Below are 22,430 nucleotides of genomic sequence, written 5' to 3'. Positions count from 1 at the left end.
TGGTCCAGACACGAAAAATGATTATTTCTGTTATGCTCCATTATAATCATAGCTATGTGTGTGGTAAAATATACAAAATTAAATTATTCTTTTTCTTTTTTTTGCAGTTTTGTTAAGAGGTTCTCCTAATGTCTAGCACAGTATTATAGTGATAATTTGATGAATAAATATTTCAAGCAAAAAGCCTCTGAAAGAAATCAACTGGTCCTGGAAAAGCTCTGTCAAAGCTGTGTTCTTCTCAGCTTGGGATGAATCTTGTAGATGTACACAAGGGGAAAGAGCCCCATGCAGTCTGAGGGAATGAGTGCGATTCTAGGCACTGAGGAAGGCTATGAAGCCTAGGAGCACACGGCACATCTACCTGACTGTGAGACTGAGGCTGGAGATAAGAAAGGAAGCTGGACTGACAGTGGCCACATCAGGTTACAAGTGTTTATAGTTTTATTCTAAGGTAATAAAAAGCTACTGAAGGTTATAAGGGTGACAGGATGTGACACAAGCCCAATACTACTTCTGATTGCTCAGTGGTAGAATGAAGGCAGTAAGTCAGAGCTCTCAGCAGCAATCCAGGCAAAACTTGATGGTGGCTTGGACAGAGATGATGGCAGCTGAGAGGAAAGTGAGGATATCAAGAAAGATGAGTGATATTATAGATAGGAGGCAGATAGCAGAGATGGTATCATCAAGAGGGACTTCCAGGTTTCTGTTTCAGTAAATAGTGATGAAAGCAAGTCCAAGATGGGGCTAGAGAATAATCAGGAGACAGAGAAACCAGAGGAATGTGAATTCAGAGCATGTCTTTTTAAGATGGGAGAACCTATACACACATCATCTACATGAATCTAAAGATGCAGGGGCATGGGTGATGGTGCTAAGAAATGGGACTCTCAGAAGAGAGACAAACATTCCTTCCATACTAATACAGGCAAAGGAGAGGATGCACACATGCAGGGAGGTGTGTACATGTGATGGAAGAAGAGTAAGTTTCCACCTGGTGTGTCTGTCTCCTCAACTGAGCGTGAAGCAAATGATGTCATTGAGATAGGTTAGAAAATAAATAAAAGGAGAGAAGAGTGGATGGAGTTGAGAAAAGGTAGAAAAAGAAAGTGGAAAAGCAAGTTTACGACAGAAGAGTAGTAATAACACGGGTCAGAACTGAGCATTTATTGGAAGCTGGCAGTGAAGTAGGCAGAAAAACAGTTCCTACACACGCCTCTGTCCTAGTCTCTGGGTCCTGGAAATATTTCAAAGAACATAGCAAGGGGGAATTTAAGGCTGTAGATGAAATTAAACTACCCAGCTGGATTACCCAAAGGAATCCCACAGGTCTTTAAAAGTAAGAGAGGAAGACAAAAGAGCCAGTGTTATAATAAAGTGATGAGACTTCACTAGCCAATGCTGGACTTGAGGGTGAGAGGGGACTGGAACCAAGAAATGCAGCACTAGAAAAGACAAAGACAGAGACTGCTCCTTGAACTCCACAAAGAAATGCAGTATTGCTGCTACTGATTTTAGCCCAGTAAAACCTATTTTGGACATCTGACCTCCGACTCTGAAGGAAACAAACATGCATTACAGTCATCTGTGACAGTAGCCTTGGGAAACTTACCAGGTAATCATAACAACACCAGAGCATAGCCACTCTGTGCTGAAAACAAATTTAAGCACATTCTATATACTAACTCTTAATCCTCACAACCATCTAATAAGAGAAGGTCAGCTGCTAGTACTATTTCACAAATCAAAAACAGGCAGAACAAGTTAAGTGAATTGTCCATGAACACTCAGCTATCAACGGTAAAGAAAACATTCAAATCCAGATGGACTAACTCCAGGAGCCTTACTCTTAACCAAGAAGCGCTATGGGTAGATTTACACATTTAAAGCAAGCATGCACTACTTGGAAAGCCTACAAAGGCCCAGATTCTGGGCCTCAGGCCCAGCAGTGGGGAACAGAAACACTGGGATGCTGCTGATGCCATCAGACAACAGCCACTGTGCTCTTCTGCCTCTTTGAGGCTTACAGTAACACTGCAGCCTGACCAACACTAAGGTACCCAGGCACAGGTAGGGGAAGGGCATCTATTAAATGCCAGGTACTGTGTCACGTATGTTTCAATGATTATCCTATCTAATATTGATAATACATATTCACAGTCAAAATGATCACTACCATTTTAGAAATGAGGAAATTGTGAGAGAGAAAGATTTGAAACCTTTCCAAAGCTGCCCTCTAAATACTACATTCTATGCTACCCTCTCAGGGAAGCAAACAGAGGAGTCTGTAAAAATAATGACAGGAATCACAGTCTGGTGCTAAAAGTAAAACATGGCTGATATTAAATCACCCTACCATTATATTCTCAAATAAATGAATTATTTTGGCCTTTGGCATACTACCTGCATCCTACTCCTAAACTCTCTGGCTACTATGAATCAAGAGTCTTCTGCTGTTTCAAGGCTTATAGCAGAGTAATCTCCCACACTGACCCCCTTTTCTCCATCACCTCAGCTTTTATGAATTTTAAATGGATTTATTTTGTGCCACCCTCATCACCAGGGAGATACCTGCACATACTTATCACTTGTACCAAACACCAATCTGTGTGCTCACTAGCTCTTGTCAGGGAACCTCTGGTTTTACCATACAGTGTTTTGAATCTCTGCATTTCTAGCTCTAGCTCTTTTTAACCTCTTTATACTTTCGGTTTCATGTTAACAGGGACAAGAAAAAGATAGTGAGCAAAGTAACAAAAATAAAAACTGGTAAAGATATCACTAATAAACCCCAATATGGCAATTCCTCATCCACACAGACTGAACCTGATGTTAATGTTATAGCTTGTAAACTAGTTCTGGTCATCACAATGTCCTAACCCAATAGTAGTATATGGAATAGCTGTGAAGAACTACTTAGCCAAACTGCTGCCTCTGCAATCTCATTTAAATGAATAATATACAAGAATAAAAACTTAGTATGCCCAAGAAATATAGGTAAAAACTTGTTGAAGGAAGAATACAGTCTGATAAACAATCCTGAAAGTTTAGGAGGTAAAATTAATATAGCTCAGTGGTACAAATTAAAATTTGAACCACACCATCAGGTGTAAATTTGCTTGTCACTGTTTGTTACCTATGCCAAATTAGAAGACTCTCTTTCTCTCTGCTATAGTTAACTGTAAAATGCAGCTGTCAAGCACTACTGTACAGTTAGCATGAGGATTAAATGAATTAATATGTATAGAATGCTTAGTGTTTGGTACATAATGAATACAAGCACGATATACAAAATATTATGAGTTGTTGGGCTGGGGATGTGGCTCAAGTGGTAGCGCGCTCGCCTGGCATGCGTGCGGCCCAGGTTTGATCCTCAGCACCACATACAAACAAAGATGTTGTGTCTGCTGAAAACTAAAAAATAAATATTAAAATTCTCTCTCTTTAAAAAAATATTATGAGTTGTGAATAAAAGGTGTTTAAAAATCCCTTATGGTGCTACTTGTACACCAAGAAACATTTTCTAGTAGGAACCTCAGATGGTAATACTGCGAATTCTTAAACATTAAGATGACTTTACATTTTTAAAATTACTGAAAACCCCATACTTCCCACTTAAATATTACTCTTCTAATCATCTGGGGGAAAGTATCACTTCCAAATGAATGTAAACAGCCCAGAATAAATTTTCCTGAAATGGAATAATTAATTACAAAGATGCTGGTGATTACCAGACTCAACACCTGTGTTTACAAATAGTAATGCTTCTGTGCATCATCAGCATTTACCAGGATGCCTTGGACAAAGCAAGAATGTTCATTTACAGGCCTAATTTTAAAACATAAACAAAATACAAGGTTCTTCTTGTTTCATTAAATATACAGATACAGATATACAAATATCTATATGTAATTTAAAGTGCTATATTTTAAAAGGGTTGTTGTAAAGGTTACTAAATTTAAGGGCTGATCACTATTCTAAGATGCAAGTTTTCTTTGCAGTTTTTTCTCTGTGATTCTAATCACTCTTGTTTCTTTCAAGTTACCACTTGTAGCCTTCTCACAAGCCCTCTCTACCCCACCCTTTGCCACCAAGTGTGGCCCCTTTCTTATTCTGGTTTTTTTGGTGTTTGTTTTTTTTTTTTTTTTTTTTAATCAGCTCTCCACTGTTATCTTTCCCCCAAACTTCCCATGTTACAGCATGTAAGATTCTGTGACTGGCACTGCAGCCTGGAGCAGGCCTCAGTTCACTGATGCAGCATCATATGGCTTAAACAACTAGCTGCTCCTAGTGGGAGGATTCAGGGTTTCCACTGGAGCACCTGGCTGGGCTCATCCCCCAGAGATGGATTAGTAGAGAGTTCATCAGGCAGTTTTATCTGCAGTCTGAAGCTTATGATGCACCACTCATAGGAGGGTATTTGGTAATCAGAGTTTATGGTTAATGGTTTTTTGTTTACAGGGCTCTTAGGTAATACGTGGAGGGGCCAGGAATGGGCTGGGGAGGGGTAGAAGAGTAGGAGGAAAGACTTGAGAAGCAAGGGAGGCACAGGAGGGCATGGAAATGTTTAAGACTCTCTCCCTGAAAAGTGGTTTCAATCTTGTCAATCTCACTGTGATCCTCTATCTTCATATTTACTCTGGCAGCTTTAGAGAATATAGGAACCTCACATTCTGTGGGAAAATTAGATGTTATTTTTGGACTACACAGAAAGTTGAGATCTGAAGAATTTCCCAATCATGATTACCCACTACAGCAATGCCTGGCAACCTTTATACATTTACATCTTTTAAAACTCATTTTATTAAATGTTTAATGAATATGAAAAAAATGAGCATGACATAAAGACAATCAATACGACAAAATACTCAGGCACCAATCCTACAGTTGAAGGAAAAACTCACCATTTTTAAAGCCTTCTTTGTGTCACTTTCCAATATGAACTGATAAAACATCCCTTTCCCACCTCAGAGGTAGTAATTTTCTGAATTATTGTTCATCATTCTCTTGCTCTCCCACATAATCAATCACTAAAACAATACTGTTTAGTATGATAACATTTTAATCCTGACCTGAATTGAATCATGTTCTCTTAAGGGACTGGATTTTCAGCTTAACATCCTGCCCCGGAGAGTCCTGTAGATGTAATTAGGCTTTTCAGCCCATGGAGTGACCCTGCTGAAGGGACACAGAGTCTTACGGGAGAGCTGGCTGCGCATGCTCCACAGCACCATGTGAGTTTCCTCAGGAACTTTCAGGGCACATGGCACTCACCCTATTTTACACTGTAATTGTATACTTGTTTCCATTCCTCAACAACATCTGAAGTATTTACCTTGTAATTTTTGCAACATGGCAGGTAATGAAATATACTTCACTATGTTCTACAAACTGCATTTAGCCAGCCTCTCACTACCCTGAACATCTTACTATGATCCACCTGAGGTTTCTGTCTCTGTGAAGAACCTGCTAGAGTCTTTTGCCCTTTTTCATTCTGTGTCACTTCCATTTTTGATTCAGAAGAGTAGAAATATATTCAAAATACTAATCTTTTTTGTCAGGTATACGTGTTACATTTCTTGTGTTTTGCAGGTTGTCTTTTCACTCTATTTTTTGATAAACAAAACTTCTTAATTTCAGTCTAGCTGTATTTTCAACTTTTCCCATCAGGACTAGCATTTTTTGTTTAGAAATTCTACCCTGCCTAAATAAAGATCATAAAAATGTTTTCGTATACTGTCCTTCAAAGCTTTACAATTTTCTCTCCACATATGCCTGAAATTATTTTTGTGTATGGTATAAGAAAAGAATGCATTTTCATTTTTCTACCCCATCTTAATAACAAATTGGTCTGCCACTTAGTAATCTTTACCCTTTACCCATTAAATCTTCAACAGAAGATCTGTACAAATATAATGGATTTGATATGGACTATCTATTTTGTCCTTGATCATTACATATATTCCTCCAAAATACCAGAGCACTTTAATAACTATAGCTGAATAGTCAATCTTCTTCTATCTCAAGAGTAACTGTATTATTTCTGGGTCTTTATTCTTCCATTTTAAGTTTTAGAATCAGCACTGAATACATACATCTATTTAACATGACTGACATCTTTCCAATATTGAATTTTCCAAACCATGAATACGGATTTTCTTACTTTTACTTAGGCCTATAATGTTTCTAAATAAGATTTTATACTCAGCTATTCACAGTATTAATAAAAACCAAAGTGCATATAGGTGTTGAAATTTATAGACAGTAACGTTTGTTCTCCTTTACCTCTTAATGTGGTGAATTTCATGAAGTGGTTCTCTGTGCCACAAGAGAGAACCACAAATTTGGTGGCTTAAAAAGACAGAAATTTGACAGGCATGGTAGTATATACCTGTTATCCCAGCAGCTTAGGAGGCTGAGCCAGGAGGATCATAAGTTCAAAGCCAGCAGCAGCAATTTAGTGAAGCCCTAAGCAACTCAGTGAAACCCTGTATAATTCAATTCCAAGTATATTAAAAAACAACAACAAAAAAAAAAAAAAAAAAGAAAAAAGAAAAAAACACCAGAAATTCATTCTCTCAAAGTTTTTAAGTTCAGAAGTCAAAATCAGGTCTTGGTTGATAGAACTGCACTCCTCTGAAGGCTCCAGGGCACAATCCTTCCTTCTGGCAGTACCAGCTTGGCCTAGGGCTGAATTACTCCAAACTCTGCCTCCACCTTCACTTGTTCTTCATCTCTGGGGGTCTTAAAGCCCCATATTTAAGGATCCAACATTAAATCCTGATGTCTTATTCTGACATAATTTAAGTTCATCACTTCAGCAAAGATCCTATTCCTAAATACATACACATTCACAGGTAATAAGTATCAGGATGTGGATATATATTTATGATAGGGGCCCTATGTACCCACTATGGGATTATTCTTTTTCTAAATTTTGAAATAATTTATACACATTTTTGGAGTTTTCTCTTGTTTTAGTTTTGATAAAACTTAGCAACAAAACATTCTGGTCCTGTCTTTTTTTTCTTTAAGATCTTAAAATACTGATTAAACTTCTTTTAAAATTTGGAGACTACTAAGGTTTATACCTTCTTTCTGAGTTTGATTTCTGGCAGTTCTCCAAACCTTCCTCTAACCTTTAAAGTTCTTGGTATAAAGTTGTTTATAGCATCATCTTAAAGTCTGGAGCATTTGTAATTATGTTCTCTTCATTCCTAATGTTTATTTGTATGGTTCATCTTTTTTTCTGAGGCTTGTTGATTATTTTAGCTTTTTAAATAATTAAATTTGGCATTTTTAAATTCTTTTTAGCATTTTTTAGTTCAATAAATTTTGTTCATGTGCTTAAACTAGACTCTAGTTTTTTGGATTTATTCTTGATCTTTTAACTTCTTAAGTAGCAAGCCTCGCTGCTGTTTTTCCTTTCCTATACACCTGTATGACAATACATTTTGTGTGTCCTTGTACTATACTCACAAAGTTTTAACATACAATATTCCCATCATCTTTCAGGTTCACATTTTTTTTATCTTCCCTTTGGACTTTTTGTTTGATCCATGAATTATTTAGAACTAGTTGCCTAATTTCTAAATATTCAGGGCTCTTATCTTTTTGATACTGGTTCTGTGATAATACTGTGATCAGAAACTACAGGTCTATATTATACCAATTTCTACCATTTGCTAAGGTTTGCTTAAACCTGTCTCATGTGGTCAGTTTTAAGAACCATGTGTGTCTGAGAAAATCACACATTCAGAACCTGCAGTGTCTGCATGGACCTGTCACTCACAACATGGGTAAGGTACCACCTCTTTTATCTTATAGAACATTTTTCACTTTTGTTAATTTATCTAATACCAATATGATGAAATTATTCAATGATAAAATGTAGGTATTTTATATAATAAAATATAAAGAGAACTGAATCTTTATCATGTCGTGTTAACCTCTAATGTCTAGGAATAATTTTTGCCTTAATGACTACCTGTTAATAATACATCTACTCTAATTTCTATTTTTAGTCATTATTTACTTACCAAATTTTTTCCATACTTTTCCCCCAACATTTCTCAATTTTCTCCATCCTTATATTTACATACATCTTTTGTAAATAAAAGAGGACTGAATTTTAAAATCTACTATAATAATCTTTCTGATATGATTATAAATAGTGATATATTTGGATTTATTTATAATATCTTATTTTGTAATTTATGTTTTTCTCTCTTACTGTCTTCTTTGGATGTGGATGGTATACTAATTACATTTTTTCTTCCTTTTACTATAGAAATTATACCCTGAGCTTCTATTCTTTAATACTTACATGAGAAATTTTAAAATGTACATTTAATGTATTGAACCTATAAGCCACAAGTCTGGTGCTCCTCCAATCAACAAAAGGAGCTTAAAGACAATGAAATACAAGGATGTGCCTCCCAACCTATGAGCCATTATTACGTATTTTTGTTCTTTATAATTTCATTTTGTTTTCCCAATAAATCAAACTATGATTACACAGACAATGTTCAGATTTAGCCAAGCTCATCATGTCTCCTGGCATCTCAGTCTTCCTCTTGTCATCATTTTCCTTCTCCCTTTAAGTATATCCTTCAGGATTTCCTTTAGAGATGGAGTGCTCGTAGCGAATTTCATCTTAAGTTTTTGGTTTTTTTTTTTTTTTAATCTGTATTTCTCCCTCATTCTGGAAAGTTAAGTGACTCTATAAAGGAAAATGATTCCTTTGGTATTTGGAAAGTGCTTAGTCAGAGTATCTAGTGTACCGTAATGCTGAAAATGAAAGCCTAACCATTACAGTAATTAATTTACAGACCCTGGTAAAACAGAGGTGTATGTTTTTGAAATTACAAGAAAATGGGAAGTTGCAAGAATATCTCAGTTGTCAAAACACAGGGATCTTTTGTTACATCTCAATTTTGATAAAACGGGAGAATTAAAAGAATCTCAGAATATTAAGAAACAACAATAACAATCAACATACTTACCATGCTGCTTAGATTTCTTTTTCTTCTTCTTCTTCTTCTTCTGTTTTGGTTTGTAGTGATCTTTGTCTCTCTTCTCCTTTCTTTCTTTATCCTTTTCTTTTCTCTTACCTAAACAATAAAAACAAATACTTCAGTAATCACTTGTAATCCTGAGTGGTCCCTCTGTGGTTTAACTTAACAGCAGCATTTATAGCTTCAGTAGCTATTCCAGTCACCTGCCCAGAGTGGATGGATTCAATTAAACTGCTCATGTCATGAGTCTGGAACTCCTGCTTAGTTTATTGGACTATAAGAGGGGATCTTCATTAGCAGTGCTGAGAAATCCCAATTCCTGACACCTTGAAGTTAATACAGACAGTGGTTAAAACCTTTAAACGAGTAATATATTCAATTCTCATGTGGCAAGAAGTTAAACTCCATTTTTTAATAAAGTCCTCACAGAGGAGGATCAGCATTTCCATACATCATTTTCTGAGAAAATATTAGAAGATTTTTTTAAAAAGATAGACTGTTCTTTAGATTTTTTTTTATAAATTAATCTATAAATAGCCCTAATCTTCCAACACTTTCTCTGTCTATAAGAATAAAGACTAAAAACAAAAAGGAAAAAAAAACACTTCATTATACTATTTTTCCTTAAAGTTTTAAAGCATTCTTTCCCCCAATTTGTGGACCTTACATAAATGGATACCCTAGAACATTTTATTTCAAATTAAATCAGCACATATATTCTAGCAGCTATGGTTCAACTAAGAGTGGTTTAGCCCACAATCTATCAACCACATTTGACCAACTTTCAGTGGCCCAACTTCCAATTACTTAAGCTAAAGAACAATGTAAGACTATAATCCATTACTGCATGCTTTTTTTTTTACTGCATGCTTTTTTAATAATTACAGCACAGAAGACAGAAAAGACAGTAGAAAACTCAGCAACCTTTTCATCAGACATGTTGAAGAAGAAACCCTGAAAAGAAATGACTAATGTATAATCTACCCTCTAAGTCTCAACAATATTAAGTGAAGGCTTATTTTGAAACAGCCATAATTTGAACTGGAGATGTTTAGAAACAAAGCAACTTCTCAGAGAAGTCTGACTCTCCTAACAATAAATACACATAAAATTACAAAATCTGTACTAAAGAAAGGGTATATCTGGAGCCAACTAACACTGATAAGCAATAAAGTGGAGGATCATGTATACATAATACAGCTTTAACAGGGAAAAGGAAGAGAAAGATTCCGTCCTCCCTCTATCAAGCTTTCTAGTCTTTTGCTTAAATATTACTTTCTGTTCATACCAAATGCAGTTGAGCTTTTTTCTTCCAACTTCACTTTTTTTTCTGTTTTCAATATCCCTGTAGATTAGGGAGAAAAGATGTAAATTTAATTAGAAAGATTAGAAATATGGGGCAATGATTTCAATTATAATTGCTCACAAAACTCTACATAAGATTCTCTTTGTTTCTAAAGATCCACGTTATTTTACTGCCAGAATAAGAAATAAAGTGGAATTTCTTGCTTTCAAAAACCAGTAAGTTAAGGGTCATTTTTTGCTCCCTGAGACTACCCAGTGTCAATGCTGGTTCTACCATATTCTAAGAGATAAGGCCTTGAGTATGTCATTTAATGTCTCTGTAATTCAGTATTCTTATTTGTCAAACATAAAGATCTACCTGTGTTTTTATCAGGATTATGTGAATCGAAATATGTGAAATGCTCAGACCAGTGCCTAGTAAATAAGTACTCTTTCTCACGTTCTCTTTTGTAGTAGGGTAATACTTTGAGACAACAGCATTTCAAGAAATAGAATTACTATTAACCATAAGCATCAATGAAGATAACTGTCTGAAGCCACCAGTAAAAGTCTGCTATAGCACCACAGCCTTTGGCAATCTTGAAGGTGCCAAAATATATTTGAGCAGTGGATCCACGTACCATTTCTGCTTCTGTAGTTCTGACATGAATGCTACTCAGGCTATCCAAATGAAATATTAAACTTCACGTTAAAATACACCATTTTTCAACAAACTATGTAAAATTTTTAAGCAAATATTTAACCTCTTCTTGCCTTAAACAAACTTATTCCTCTGAATTTCATCATGATTTGTTAGATAATAATAGCCAAAACAGAACTATTCAGCAAATTATTTTTGGTCCACATATAAAGGTAAACACAAGGGAATGTTCACACATAAAAGTAGTCAATCTTAATGTCACTTAGGTAATATTATCTAACAGTCCAAAATACATTTTTAAACCAAAATTGTACCTCCATAACAGGGTAGCTAACTAAAACAGATACCTTCAATCAAGCTTCTCAACTCATATTCAGTCATTCCTAATACTGACACTTATTTGTGGTTAGGGTTAATCTAAGCAATACACTATGGTGCATTTACAGTATTATTTTGGTTTATTAAGTTATACAATAATATCATCTCCATTTATTCTTTTTTTTTTAAAAAAATAAAAAATAATCTATAATGGTATCAAAATAGCATTTCATTCATCTTATTTTAAATACTTTACATAATTTAAACACAAAATATAAAAATATCACTCAAATTATATATATACCAATAAGGCTTTAATAAAGTTTCAAATTAATAAGAATAGTGGTAATCTCATTTTTTACAACACAGAAAATAAAAGGGACATCAGAGCAGAGAGAAATACAATTACATTTCCTGATTATCAAGACTTTTGAACAAATCAATCACTTTCTTTTTACTAATCCTGGCATCTTGGAAACCTCATTAGGCAATATTTTTTTGAAAATGGGAAAGCATTTATGATTCAAAAAATAAGACATGTGGTTTCTAAGTTCTCAGTGGGCACAGATACATTCAGAAGCAGTACTTGACAATGACTACTGGCTCTTAGGCTTTTCCTTCTCTGGAGCGCTGGATATCCAGGCCAAGAGATGGAGCAATTTGAGATGTCCTGGGGTGGAGTGGGGTATGAGACCAAATGAACTGTCTTATTGGGCCACTTCACTGACCATAATATGCTCCACTTTACCCCACCAGCACATGAAAGACAAATGCAGTGGCTATGGAACATTACTTCAGAACAAAGAACAGTACAGGAGAACTGATGCAGTCAATCTCAGAATGCTTTCAGAAGAGCTAGTTCCAGAGTTGCTTTTCACATGTTCCAGTAGCTACCAAACCTTTTAGATATTGTTAAGTAGAAAAATTTCAAAGTGAAATTGGAGAACTGGTCAAGGGTTGTTGACATTTTACACAAGTAAGGATATTAAAATAAATATTCAGAAATAAAATACTGACTAGAATTTTGATACACACAAATAAACAAAACAGACCTATTCTAGAATTCAACAAAATATATACCTAGTTTTGTAAGAAATTCACTAAAATGCTTTTATTTCAATACACCAGAATTTGAAAACCTGAGTACTAGAACATTAATATATGTTATTTTATCAATACAACATTTTCTTCAAATAAACTATTATGTAGAAGTCTAATATATAAACAAAAAAGCAAAAAACAAATGGAGCTACTTTGAAGTAAAAGAGGTAGAACTCTGAATCACACCTGCTTACACACAGTTTCTAAATCAGAAATGTAGAGTGATTTCTCAAGCCCTTTCCAGAGTGAGGGCTAACCACCCCAGACTCTTCAGTTTAAAAAAGAAACGACCCCAGACTCTGTAGAAGCCAGAAACATTTGTGGTAGGGGTAGAGATAGATCATGAAGTCTGCAGTTGTAGTTTTAACAATTCTGATAAGTAAGTTAAAAAACAATTTAAAACAAAAAGGCTCTTAGTAAATTCACAGTTAATGTTGGGATAGAAATTAAGGCCATTTTAAAATCAGCCAATGTCACTTTAGGTTCTTTCTGTCATGCTTTTTTATAACACTAACTCAGATTAATAATCCCTACATTAAATACATTATACAATATTAAATAATCTCTATATTAATAAAACCTACATGTGTTTTTTCCTTAGTGAAAAAAAGTATGTTAACCAATCATTAATATAATTCACAGGCTCTTTATAGGGGATTTACTAAGAAGAGCTGGACTATTTTAACTATAATGAGAAATTTACATATTTATTTACTTACTCATATCAACATTTCATTTAAAAACTAATTCAAGATACGACTTTGAATGAAAATGAAGAAAAACTTAATGAATTTCAGCTAAAACTAAACTAAATTAAATTACCTAATATTTACTGGCTTGATAATGAACATCCTGATAAGGTTATACAGGTACATTCTTCATATACACATGTTAATCCAATGTTTATATCCACATTAACTAAAATATTCTGTGATAAACATACCTAAATATCCCATATTTATATACTATCTTGCTCAAAAATGAGAAAAATGAAGATCTGTTACTACAGGTATTTCTTTCAAATCAGGGCTATAACAAAAAAAAATTTAAAACTATATTCATATAATTTTCGTACAATTTACAATCCCAATTATGTCTTTACAGAATATGATCATTTCTAAGAATAGATGAAAATTAATAATCCTAACATATCATGATGTTTTCTTTGACATAAAGTTGGGCTTCATCAAATGCATCATTAATGGTATGATAAATGTTCAGAATTTTAGAGCCCAAAGTGACCACAGACTTCATACACATGAAAAGTTGAGTTTCAAGGAGGCTGATCTGTTTAATTTTTGCTTAAAGAAAGTAAGAAGACAGGGCAGGTGGGTGGTTCCTCCAGCACTGCTCTGTGGATTTACTGTCAACCTAGCCAAGATCACCTAAAAAGCCGTCTCTCAGCCTAAAGCCTCCTAAGAACAATCTTTTCTTCTTTTATCAAACAGTACTCGTATATATCTTAAGTGATTTACATCTTACATTAAAATTGTTGTTACTATTCATTTTTAGCTTTATGTCACTCGTAGATCTCAAGTTCCTTAGGGCACATTATGTATCTTGTGCATGTATAGTGTTCCCTACCTGAAAACATTTTGATGAAGAATAGATATGTGTGGACCTAAGATCCCTTAGAAGAAAATTTTTTTTGTTGTTATTTTGTTTTTTACAAAAGGGAACATTTTAAAAAACTTGATCTACTCTATATTCTCAGACATTAACAAAATTAAATTCTTCTGAGACTGTATCCATAACTCAAATTGTTTGGCTCTGTTAAATAAAGCACTCTGACAAATAAAATGAAAATAAATGTTTTTCAAATCAATGTTTTACAAATTTACAATCACTCTTTTTTGCTAATGTGGGACAACATAAGTATTCCTAACCTTGGTTAGTCATGTTACCATCCATTCCAGTGGAAGAATGTAGATGGATTAGTGCAAATGCATTATCTCTACTGGAAAAATAATGAAAAACAAAATTTTAACCTGTTATGAACAGGTATATATAATGATTGGATCATTGGCATAACCTCATCTACTTCAACACCACTGTTAAGCTAAGCATTGCTCATGTGTTTTGTACACAAAAAAGACCTGTTTGCTGAGCTACTTCCCAGTTATCAATTAATATTCTCATCATTCTAAATTCCTCAGGAGTTTCAAATTAACAAAAACCACCCAGAAAATGCCACTGATGTGTTATGGTACATAATGCTTTCTAGAAAAGCTTTAAAATTAAAGAATAACCAAATTTCTTTTATAAATTAGATGAATAACAACCAACCAAATATATATAAAGAACAATAACATAAAAACTTAGTGTCTCAACTCTAAAACTAAGTTGGAAGGCAGAAGAACTCCAAAATACTACAAAAGAGTGTAGAGAGGGTAGATGACAAAAATATTACAAAAAGCATGCAAATCACTTATAACTTCAGTGCAAGCAAAACAGGCTAATATTTTTTAATCAAAAGCTGTCCAATTAGAATATGACTTAAATTCCATTACATCCAAAAGATAAAAAATTTTAAAAGTGGTCATAGAAATAAATTCAAAATTACTATGTATAATCCTTTAATTAAACTTACTTTCAGTAATTAACATTTAAGACCATGCATTGCTTACTTGATGTAAGCAATTAAAGTGCCAACTGCCAGAGGGTCTTCCACGAACACATCTAAAGATCCATCACATGATAAATCTAAACTTCTCTCCACTTTCCTAGGAAACTGTCTTACTACATTTACTCCCAAAATAGTTACTACTTTTTATTTTAAAAGGAAATAAAGACTGTAGTGTATTCCCTCTACCCAGTATATTTTAACCACGATGAAGAATAAGAACCACATCCCAAGGTAGTCAGGTGCATCTCTATAAATATGCTCAAAATTCGGGGAAAAAAGAGAGACTACGTTAATTAGGAGCAGAATCACCTGGGTAAAACATTTCCATGCATGATTATCACTCTGATATTTTAGGATATGTATAATCTGGGTAACATAATACTCTTAGTAATTGTATAGCCACTTGTATTGATCTATAGTTCAGTCTTACCAGTATCAGAAAATTCGTATGTCAAGAAAAATATTAATATTTTCACGTGCACATCTAAAAATAACTTTTTCCAATGGATACATATCATTATAAATCCAACATGTTTTTTCATCTATTTGATACAGTAACAAGTGACAGAATGTTAAAAAATTACATAAGACCTTCATCAGGAAAAGTATCCCAAAAGGTTAATGTTAATTAAGAAATATTGTGGAAAGGGGGAAAAGAAAAATTCAGTGCCCTAAGGAAAAAAACCAAACTTAGAAAAAAATGTCCAAAGACAATGGACCATATTTAAGAAATCATAGGAAATATTTCAAAACTTTCAAGTCCTCAGATGTGATTCCTGTTTTATTTTAAAACAAAATAAGGGAAAACTATCATGTGTAAAATACTTTATAGATAAAGTAGAATTGTAAATATTGTATATTTAATAGTAACATCTTTACTTTGAAAGAATTGAAGGCAATAAATTCAGAATAAGTATATGTTTCTCAAGTCAGCTCTATCATTTTATTTCAATATACACCACAACTAGAAAAGAGCAAGTAGCATCAAGCCTCACACTTCATCTAAGGAGCTGATAAAGTGGTTTCATGCAAGATGCTGTTAAATACCATTATCACCAATACACCTGGCTGCAAATCAAAAAACTGCTCTATATTCTCCACTTCAGAACTGACTCAAGTCAGACCTCTTTCACCTATCCAACTCCAAATCAATAATTTACTAGAAAAACATCTGAAACTAGTATTTGCTTTTTAAAAAGTTTACACACACATATTCTTTACATGGTTATAATTCTGTGAAACTTATAAATAAAATAATGCAACCATATATAGAAATTATGAATTAACACTGTTAGATTTGGAAACTCAACTTGATAAAATACCTCCCAAAATGCTTTCAGATTACAAAAAAAAAAAAAAAGAAAATCATCCAAAAACTGTTAAGCATTCTGATTTTACATATTAGACTCCCCAAATAACAATGACAAATTGCACTGTATCTGGGGATTCTGCTCCTAACTATGGAATTACAGGTAAGATACAGGTATAAGGTTAAATTCAAACTAAGTGCTTCTTAATTATTAAATTCTATTAAAGTCTTCAAACCTAAGATTTGATCCCATTAAGTAACTTCTAGCTCCACAAATCAGAATTTCCTTAATTATAATGAGCTCTAATAATTCTAATTAGAAGTAAATATATAAGAAAGAAGCTGGTAAAAGCTATGAGTGACAAGGAAAGAAACAAGTCCAGGGAATAATGATAAAGAAAGTGATCTCATCGAAGAAGTTTTAAACCAACAGAAACTATCCTCCACATATTACCTGTAGGTATTTATGAAAAGAAATCATCTAGGAATGAAAATGCTTATACCCAGTCACAGCGAGCCTGTTGTAAGTTCTCCCTACCTGCTGCTGCTGGAGCTCCTCGCCCATCAGTCACTGCTTTGGAAGAATGACTGCTAAGCCTCTGTGTATCTTCCTTTTCCGCCCTGGAACATTCATTGTGGAGAGATGAATCGGGGGCTAGTGGCACTGCAACTTCTGAACCACGACTTAAGTCAAGAGGGAGACAGGGCCCCATCTTCTCAAGTGGTACATGTACAACATCAGGCACTACATAAAATAAAGAATGTAACATAATATTAACATAGAGAAAATGGCCCCATTACTATCAATATGGATTAGTGGTATTTAAATATGCCTGGCACAAAGAAGGCACCTGATAATATTTGTAGAATAAAGTGCTTATAAATCCTAAAAGATGTAAGAAAGGAAAAGCAGAAATTTTTAACATTCTAATAATCTTTATATTTTAGTTTTTTCTTTATCTTCCTTTATGTTTGGTTCTATAGGAAATCAATATACTTTACCCTCTGGTACTGAAGACTCTTGCTGATTCTGAGAACTGATGGACAATACTTTTCCATCAGTGGCTGAAGAGGGAGAAGAAACCTTTTCTACAGAATCATCAGGCATGGGTAAGGTGGCTAACCGCTGAGATCTTCTTCTCCGCTCACTATGCTTGCAAGGTCTAGGGGGATTCACAGGCTGTGGAGGACCTAGAAAAAGATCTTCAATGTTCACGAAGCAGATACATACCAGTATCATCTTATAATATTTAAGGAGATAAATGGGAAAAATGATTCACATTCTGCCCTTTGGTGTTGTTATAAGATATCCACAAGGAATGGCATGTTCCAAAGGTAATCAAAGGCAAAAAGTGTACCGTATTCACAAAATGAGTTAATCAAAAATTCTAAAATCTCAACTAAAGGAAAATAAAATGGAAACTAATTTCAAGTTGCTCCCCCCAGTGACAGACTATAGTCAATTCTCTAACTGCAGATCATTGTGTAAACTCCCATTTTTCCTTTGGAAAAGTAGTCTCTTTATAGCAAAAGCACGATATATATACACGTATATATCTTTTATATGTATATATACTCTTTTGCTACATTCCAAATCTAGACAATCTAAGGGAAAAAAAAGGCAGGGGACAGAGGAGACAAAATTCTTAAGACACATTATAGTCAGTGTTTTGCTTTTCCTGATAAAGTAAAACTAATGTAAATAACTATCCCATCTTCATCCCCCCAAATGGATTTTTTATAAATATATGTCTGGGCCTGATTCATTAAAAAAAATTGAACACAAACAAATTATTCATTTTGAGCAAATAATGAGAATTTTTAAAAGAGCATGACACTATTCTTGCCCTTACTTTTTTTTTTTAAACTTACATAGTCATTTAAATGTCTTTTAACGATATAATACAAATGTTTGGAAATCTCCCTTTTTTTTTATTTGAGATTTCTTCTTATTCTTACTTGCATACAGAATGGTTTGAATAGGCAGAATTACGTAGGCCAATATACTCATGCTAATTTAGAAAAAAAGAGTGGTATAAAGAAGTTGATATTTTGGGTATTTAAGAAAAATTTGTAACAATCAAAATGAAAAAGACATTGTGATAATGGGGAAAAAATAAAGAATATAATTCAATTGCTATGATACTATGGTCATAATACTAAGATATAAAGCAATTTCAAAATAAAGTGCTTCTAGTGACATTATTATATAAGTGCCATACTGGAATGAAGATTTCGAGGAAACACTTTAGTTTTTGTTCCCATCCTTTCTTCTGACTCATTTAAAGAACAAAGCAAAAACAAAGACAAAAAATAAATTTTGATCCCAAATTGAAAAATATGGCAAATTACAGGAAAAGAGGTTACTATGTTTAATCGATCAAAAGTTTCCTCAATGCCAACATCTTTGTTCTTAAGGCACAATGTGGAATAGATCATAAGGAAATGTATCATATTCATTTATTGATGATGTTATTAATTCATTTGTTGTTATAAAGAGCTAAAGAAAAGTGTCATTTACCCAGTAACTTTCCAAATAACTGCTTTTTACATCTCTAGCCTGAAACATGAAACTAATATGAGAAACTCTGGCTCTACATAAATTTTGTCTCTTATATAACCAAATCCGTGTTGAAAGAAGACTCTTTCAGAAGTCTAAGTTAATTCTTGAAAGATCAGTAGTACTGAAACAGCAAAAACCTTAAAAAATATAGTCAAGGAGGCATTCTTCTCATTTCATTAAAAAGTCCAAATTCAAGTCTGCACCGTTAACAAAAATAAATAAAATGTATTTCAGAAGATTATAGATAGGTGGGGATACTAACTAAACCTATCCATAGGAATAGTGTTAGGAGTTAAGTAAAAATATCTACATGGGCCTTTCTTTATCTCTGTTTTTGGGGGAAGGTTTTGTTTGTTTGTTTTTTGTAATGAATCAGGCCTCATTGAGCTTGGATTATAAGTTGAGGAGAGTGCAACTGCAGTGGAATTTGGGTTACTAAGATGTAAGGTTTCTCAACCAGCAGAACTAGTAGTACAGTCTCTGAACAATAAACCATAAGAAATGTCTACGATTTTTGCCCCTGAGATAGTTTGCAGCCTTTCCTATCATACGCATTTAAGTTTGAAATTTTCAAAACAACTTCATAAAAATACAATATAACTACAATCAAACTTTTTAATGTATCTTATAGGATAAGTAACTATTTTTTAAAAATCTGTGCTCACTAGTTTTATTTATCACTGAAGAAGAAAGCTGAGATACAAGCGTCAAATCCTCGACTTGTATTAATTCTGGGGAAAGTGGTGATTTAGGGGGTTTTATACACCCAGAAGAATCTCCAGATTCATGTTTGCATTTCTTGCTGCGAGCCTTCCCTGAAGACAAAGTTGAGGATAACAGTGCAGGTTTCTGAGTGTTGGCAGAACTGCTAATGTCAGCTTCATTTTTTTTCTGACTTTGAGGTTTAGGTGAAATCGCCTGAATGAATAATAAAAAATTGATATTTTTATTTTGGTTTCTTCATTTTTGTTCTTGTATTCTATTTTGATTGTTAAGCAACTTTAGTATCCAAAAACATTGTTAAGCAACATATAACATTTCTATTACAAATGAAAAACCAAAAAGAACCCCACAAATTATTAACTAAAAGTTGAATAGGCTGTCTTTAAAGGGATACTGTCGACTTTTCACCTTAAATTTTAACGTACTATCCGTAATACTCTCAGAGTATCAAACATTGTCGTATTGAACAAATATTTTCAGTATTAAATTAAAATATGACTCCTGGATCCATCATTGCCAATGGCATTAATAATCATTAGGTAAATAAGCAGCAGTATCACTTTTGGAGAATCAGAGAAATACATTCAAACTTTTGACTTTCAGATTTTTCCTATAAAATAATTCAATTTAAAAAATTGAATGTGGACATTTCCCTTGAGTAGACAGTTTCCCTTTAAAGAAAGATCTCAACAGGAAAACAATGACCAAATTAACGAAACATTATCTTTAACTCATTTTAATGCTGAAAGCTAGAGTTTCATAAGCATAATGCATCATGAAATCAGAGCCACCAGCAATAGAGAGTTAAAAGACTAAAAAACAATACAAAACAAGCAACAACAACAACAAAAAAAAAAAACCAAAGAGATAAAGTGTAAGTTAAAAACATTGGATTTTAAAACAAAATACGTCGCATTCTTAGATGAGAATTTTTACCTTCTTCCTGCCAACTGATACTTTTAAAAAAAAATTAGAACTGTGTCAGTTCTTTCATAAAGAATGTTTTTATTCACTTGGCAGTAAAATTTTCTACATATGCAAAAATGTGTGAATGTGTTCACTGTTCAAAGATAACAGAAAATAGCCACATTGGATGGGTTTGTACCCTATTGTGAGGAATGCCTATATTCTCTATTTCTGATAACAGGTATCTGAGAACAAACACAAATGATACACTTTAAAAAAATCCATTCCATGACAGGCCATTAAAAGGAGTAAAATTGCAAAGCTGTTAACTAATACCATGAGCAACATGCTTGTTCCCAAGAATGCTTTTGACTTCCATGTATTTTGGGAGGGCTGACCATCAAATTTGTAGTCTGCAGTTCACTGGAATATGAAAGATTATTGCCTGGGGACCAAATTAATATTTCTGTTCCCATTAAAATAAATGTCACTTAAATTTTGGTGGGAAAAAGTGTACATCTGGTTATGTAGGGCACTGCTGGATGCTTTACAGATGGAATGCTGGACATACCACAAGAAAGGCCTGCTGTCAAGGGTCCCACTCATTCCATTATCATCATTTCTATTCTTGGATTTACTCATTATACATGTGTATAAGTGGTATTAGTCATTTCAAAAAGTACTCTATAAATGGGAAATATTCCTAAACTCATCATAAAAGGTGTTGCCAGAAAAGTAATTAGAGCCATTACTTGTAAATAAACAATTTTATTGTTCATCTTCACATATGTGAAAGACATCACTACAGCATCCATTACTCTCGAGTTACAAAGTTATAAAACAAGATTTTTAAACTTAAATTAATATTTTGATAAGATGCTTAACTTCTAAACAAGGACAGATTAACATTTTTTAAAACTTACTGAATTATTATGCATCTAATGCAAATTTTATCCCAAAGTAAATATAACATGACATTTCCCTAATACAATTAAATAATGTATGATTAATAATCTGAGAATGGGGTTCAAGACCAAAGTTTGAATGTTGTAAAAATATAAATAAAATAAATCCATTAGCACAGTAAATTCTGGCTATAGGCCTGTTATCAACCTGTCATGAGTGACAATATTTTGACAATATTTTGACTCATTAGGACAATAGAAGTTGGTGACAATCAACACCTCCCTGTAGCACTATTATTGATACCAAATGAGACGTAATTAAGAGCTGTATAACTCGGCTTTTTAACCCTGAAGCAGGGCTAACATGTAGAATAAAAAGTAACAGTTTAGTTATAAAACATTTTCACATTGAAATCAACCTGAATGACAAAAAATGAGGAACAGCATGACGTTCCTTAAAATCTAAAATAATTTACAAAGTTTTAATTATTGGTCTCTGTTACAAAACTGGCAAAGGGATTTCAAAAACTATTTTTAATTATGCAAATACAAATAGCCGAGTTATTCCATTTTCCTCTATTTCCTTTTTAATTCAATATCAAAATATCATTTTCTGTACTTCTCTCTGAAATGGGTGTTGTTCTCTATCTCACTTCCACATAAGTAATTTCCACAATCATATTCACCTCACAGGATTGTGCATAATGAAAGATTGACATTGTAATGAATTTTCCAGAAACATTTTATTACCCAAGTCCCTGATATATTGCATTCTGAAGATACCATAACAGTGGTGAAAGCACAAAATATTGTTATATCTGGGACGTTGAATATAGTAATACACAGTAAAAAAAAAGTCATTTAAAATTTGGCTTATATACTGACAATAACGGCAAAGACTTAACCGTTTGCTGATCACAGAAAATCAGAAGGTATGAATCACTGACATATTAATCAATGGAAAAGGTGATTAATTTAATACAATATTAAAGGAGGCACCAAAACAATGCACTGTTATCA

The 22,430-nt window shown here is 33.5% G+C and overlaps 1 protein-coding gene across 17 annotated transcripts in view; it reads right to left on the bottom strand.

The window, feature by feature from the left end:
* PHF20L1 (PHD finger protein 20 like 1) overlaps positions 1-22,430 on the bottom strand; it is a gene marked incomplete at its 3' end in the record, with an annotated part of 71,601 nt that overhangs the window by 17,484 nt on the left and 31,687 nt on the right. For all 17 annotated transcript variants that reach the window (XM_081265996.1, XM_081265992.1, XM_081266003.1 and 14 more), the window contains 5 exons: positions 19,542-19,794; positions 17,316-17,504; positions 16,852-17,058; positions 10,303-10,359; positions 9,003-9,110 (listed from right to left, as the gene is read on the bottom strand). In XM_081265996.1, the coding sequence (XP_081122122.1) occupies positions 9,003-9,110; positions 10,303-10,359; positions 16,852-17,058; positions 17,316-17,504; positions 19,542-19,794 (814 nt within the window). The remainder of the gene's footprint in view (positions 1-9,002; positions 9,111-10,302; positions 10,360-16,851; positions 17,059-17,315; positions 17,505-19,541; positions 19,795-22,430) is intronic.

Source organism: Spermophilus citellus (assembly GCF_964194105.1).
Source record: "Spermophilus citellus genome assembly, chromosome: 14".
NCBI classification, from domain to species: Eukaryota; Metazoa; Chordata; class Mammalia; order Rodentia; family Sciuridae; genus Spermophilus; species Spermophilus citellus.
The sequence above is the reverse complement of the archived record's forward strand: the minus strand, read 5'-3'. Positions and strand labels throughout refer to the sequence as shown.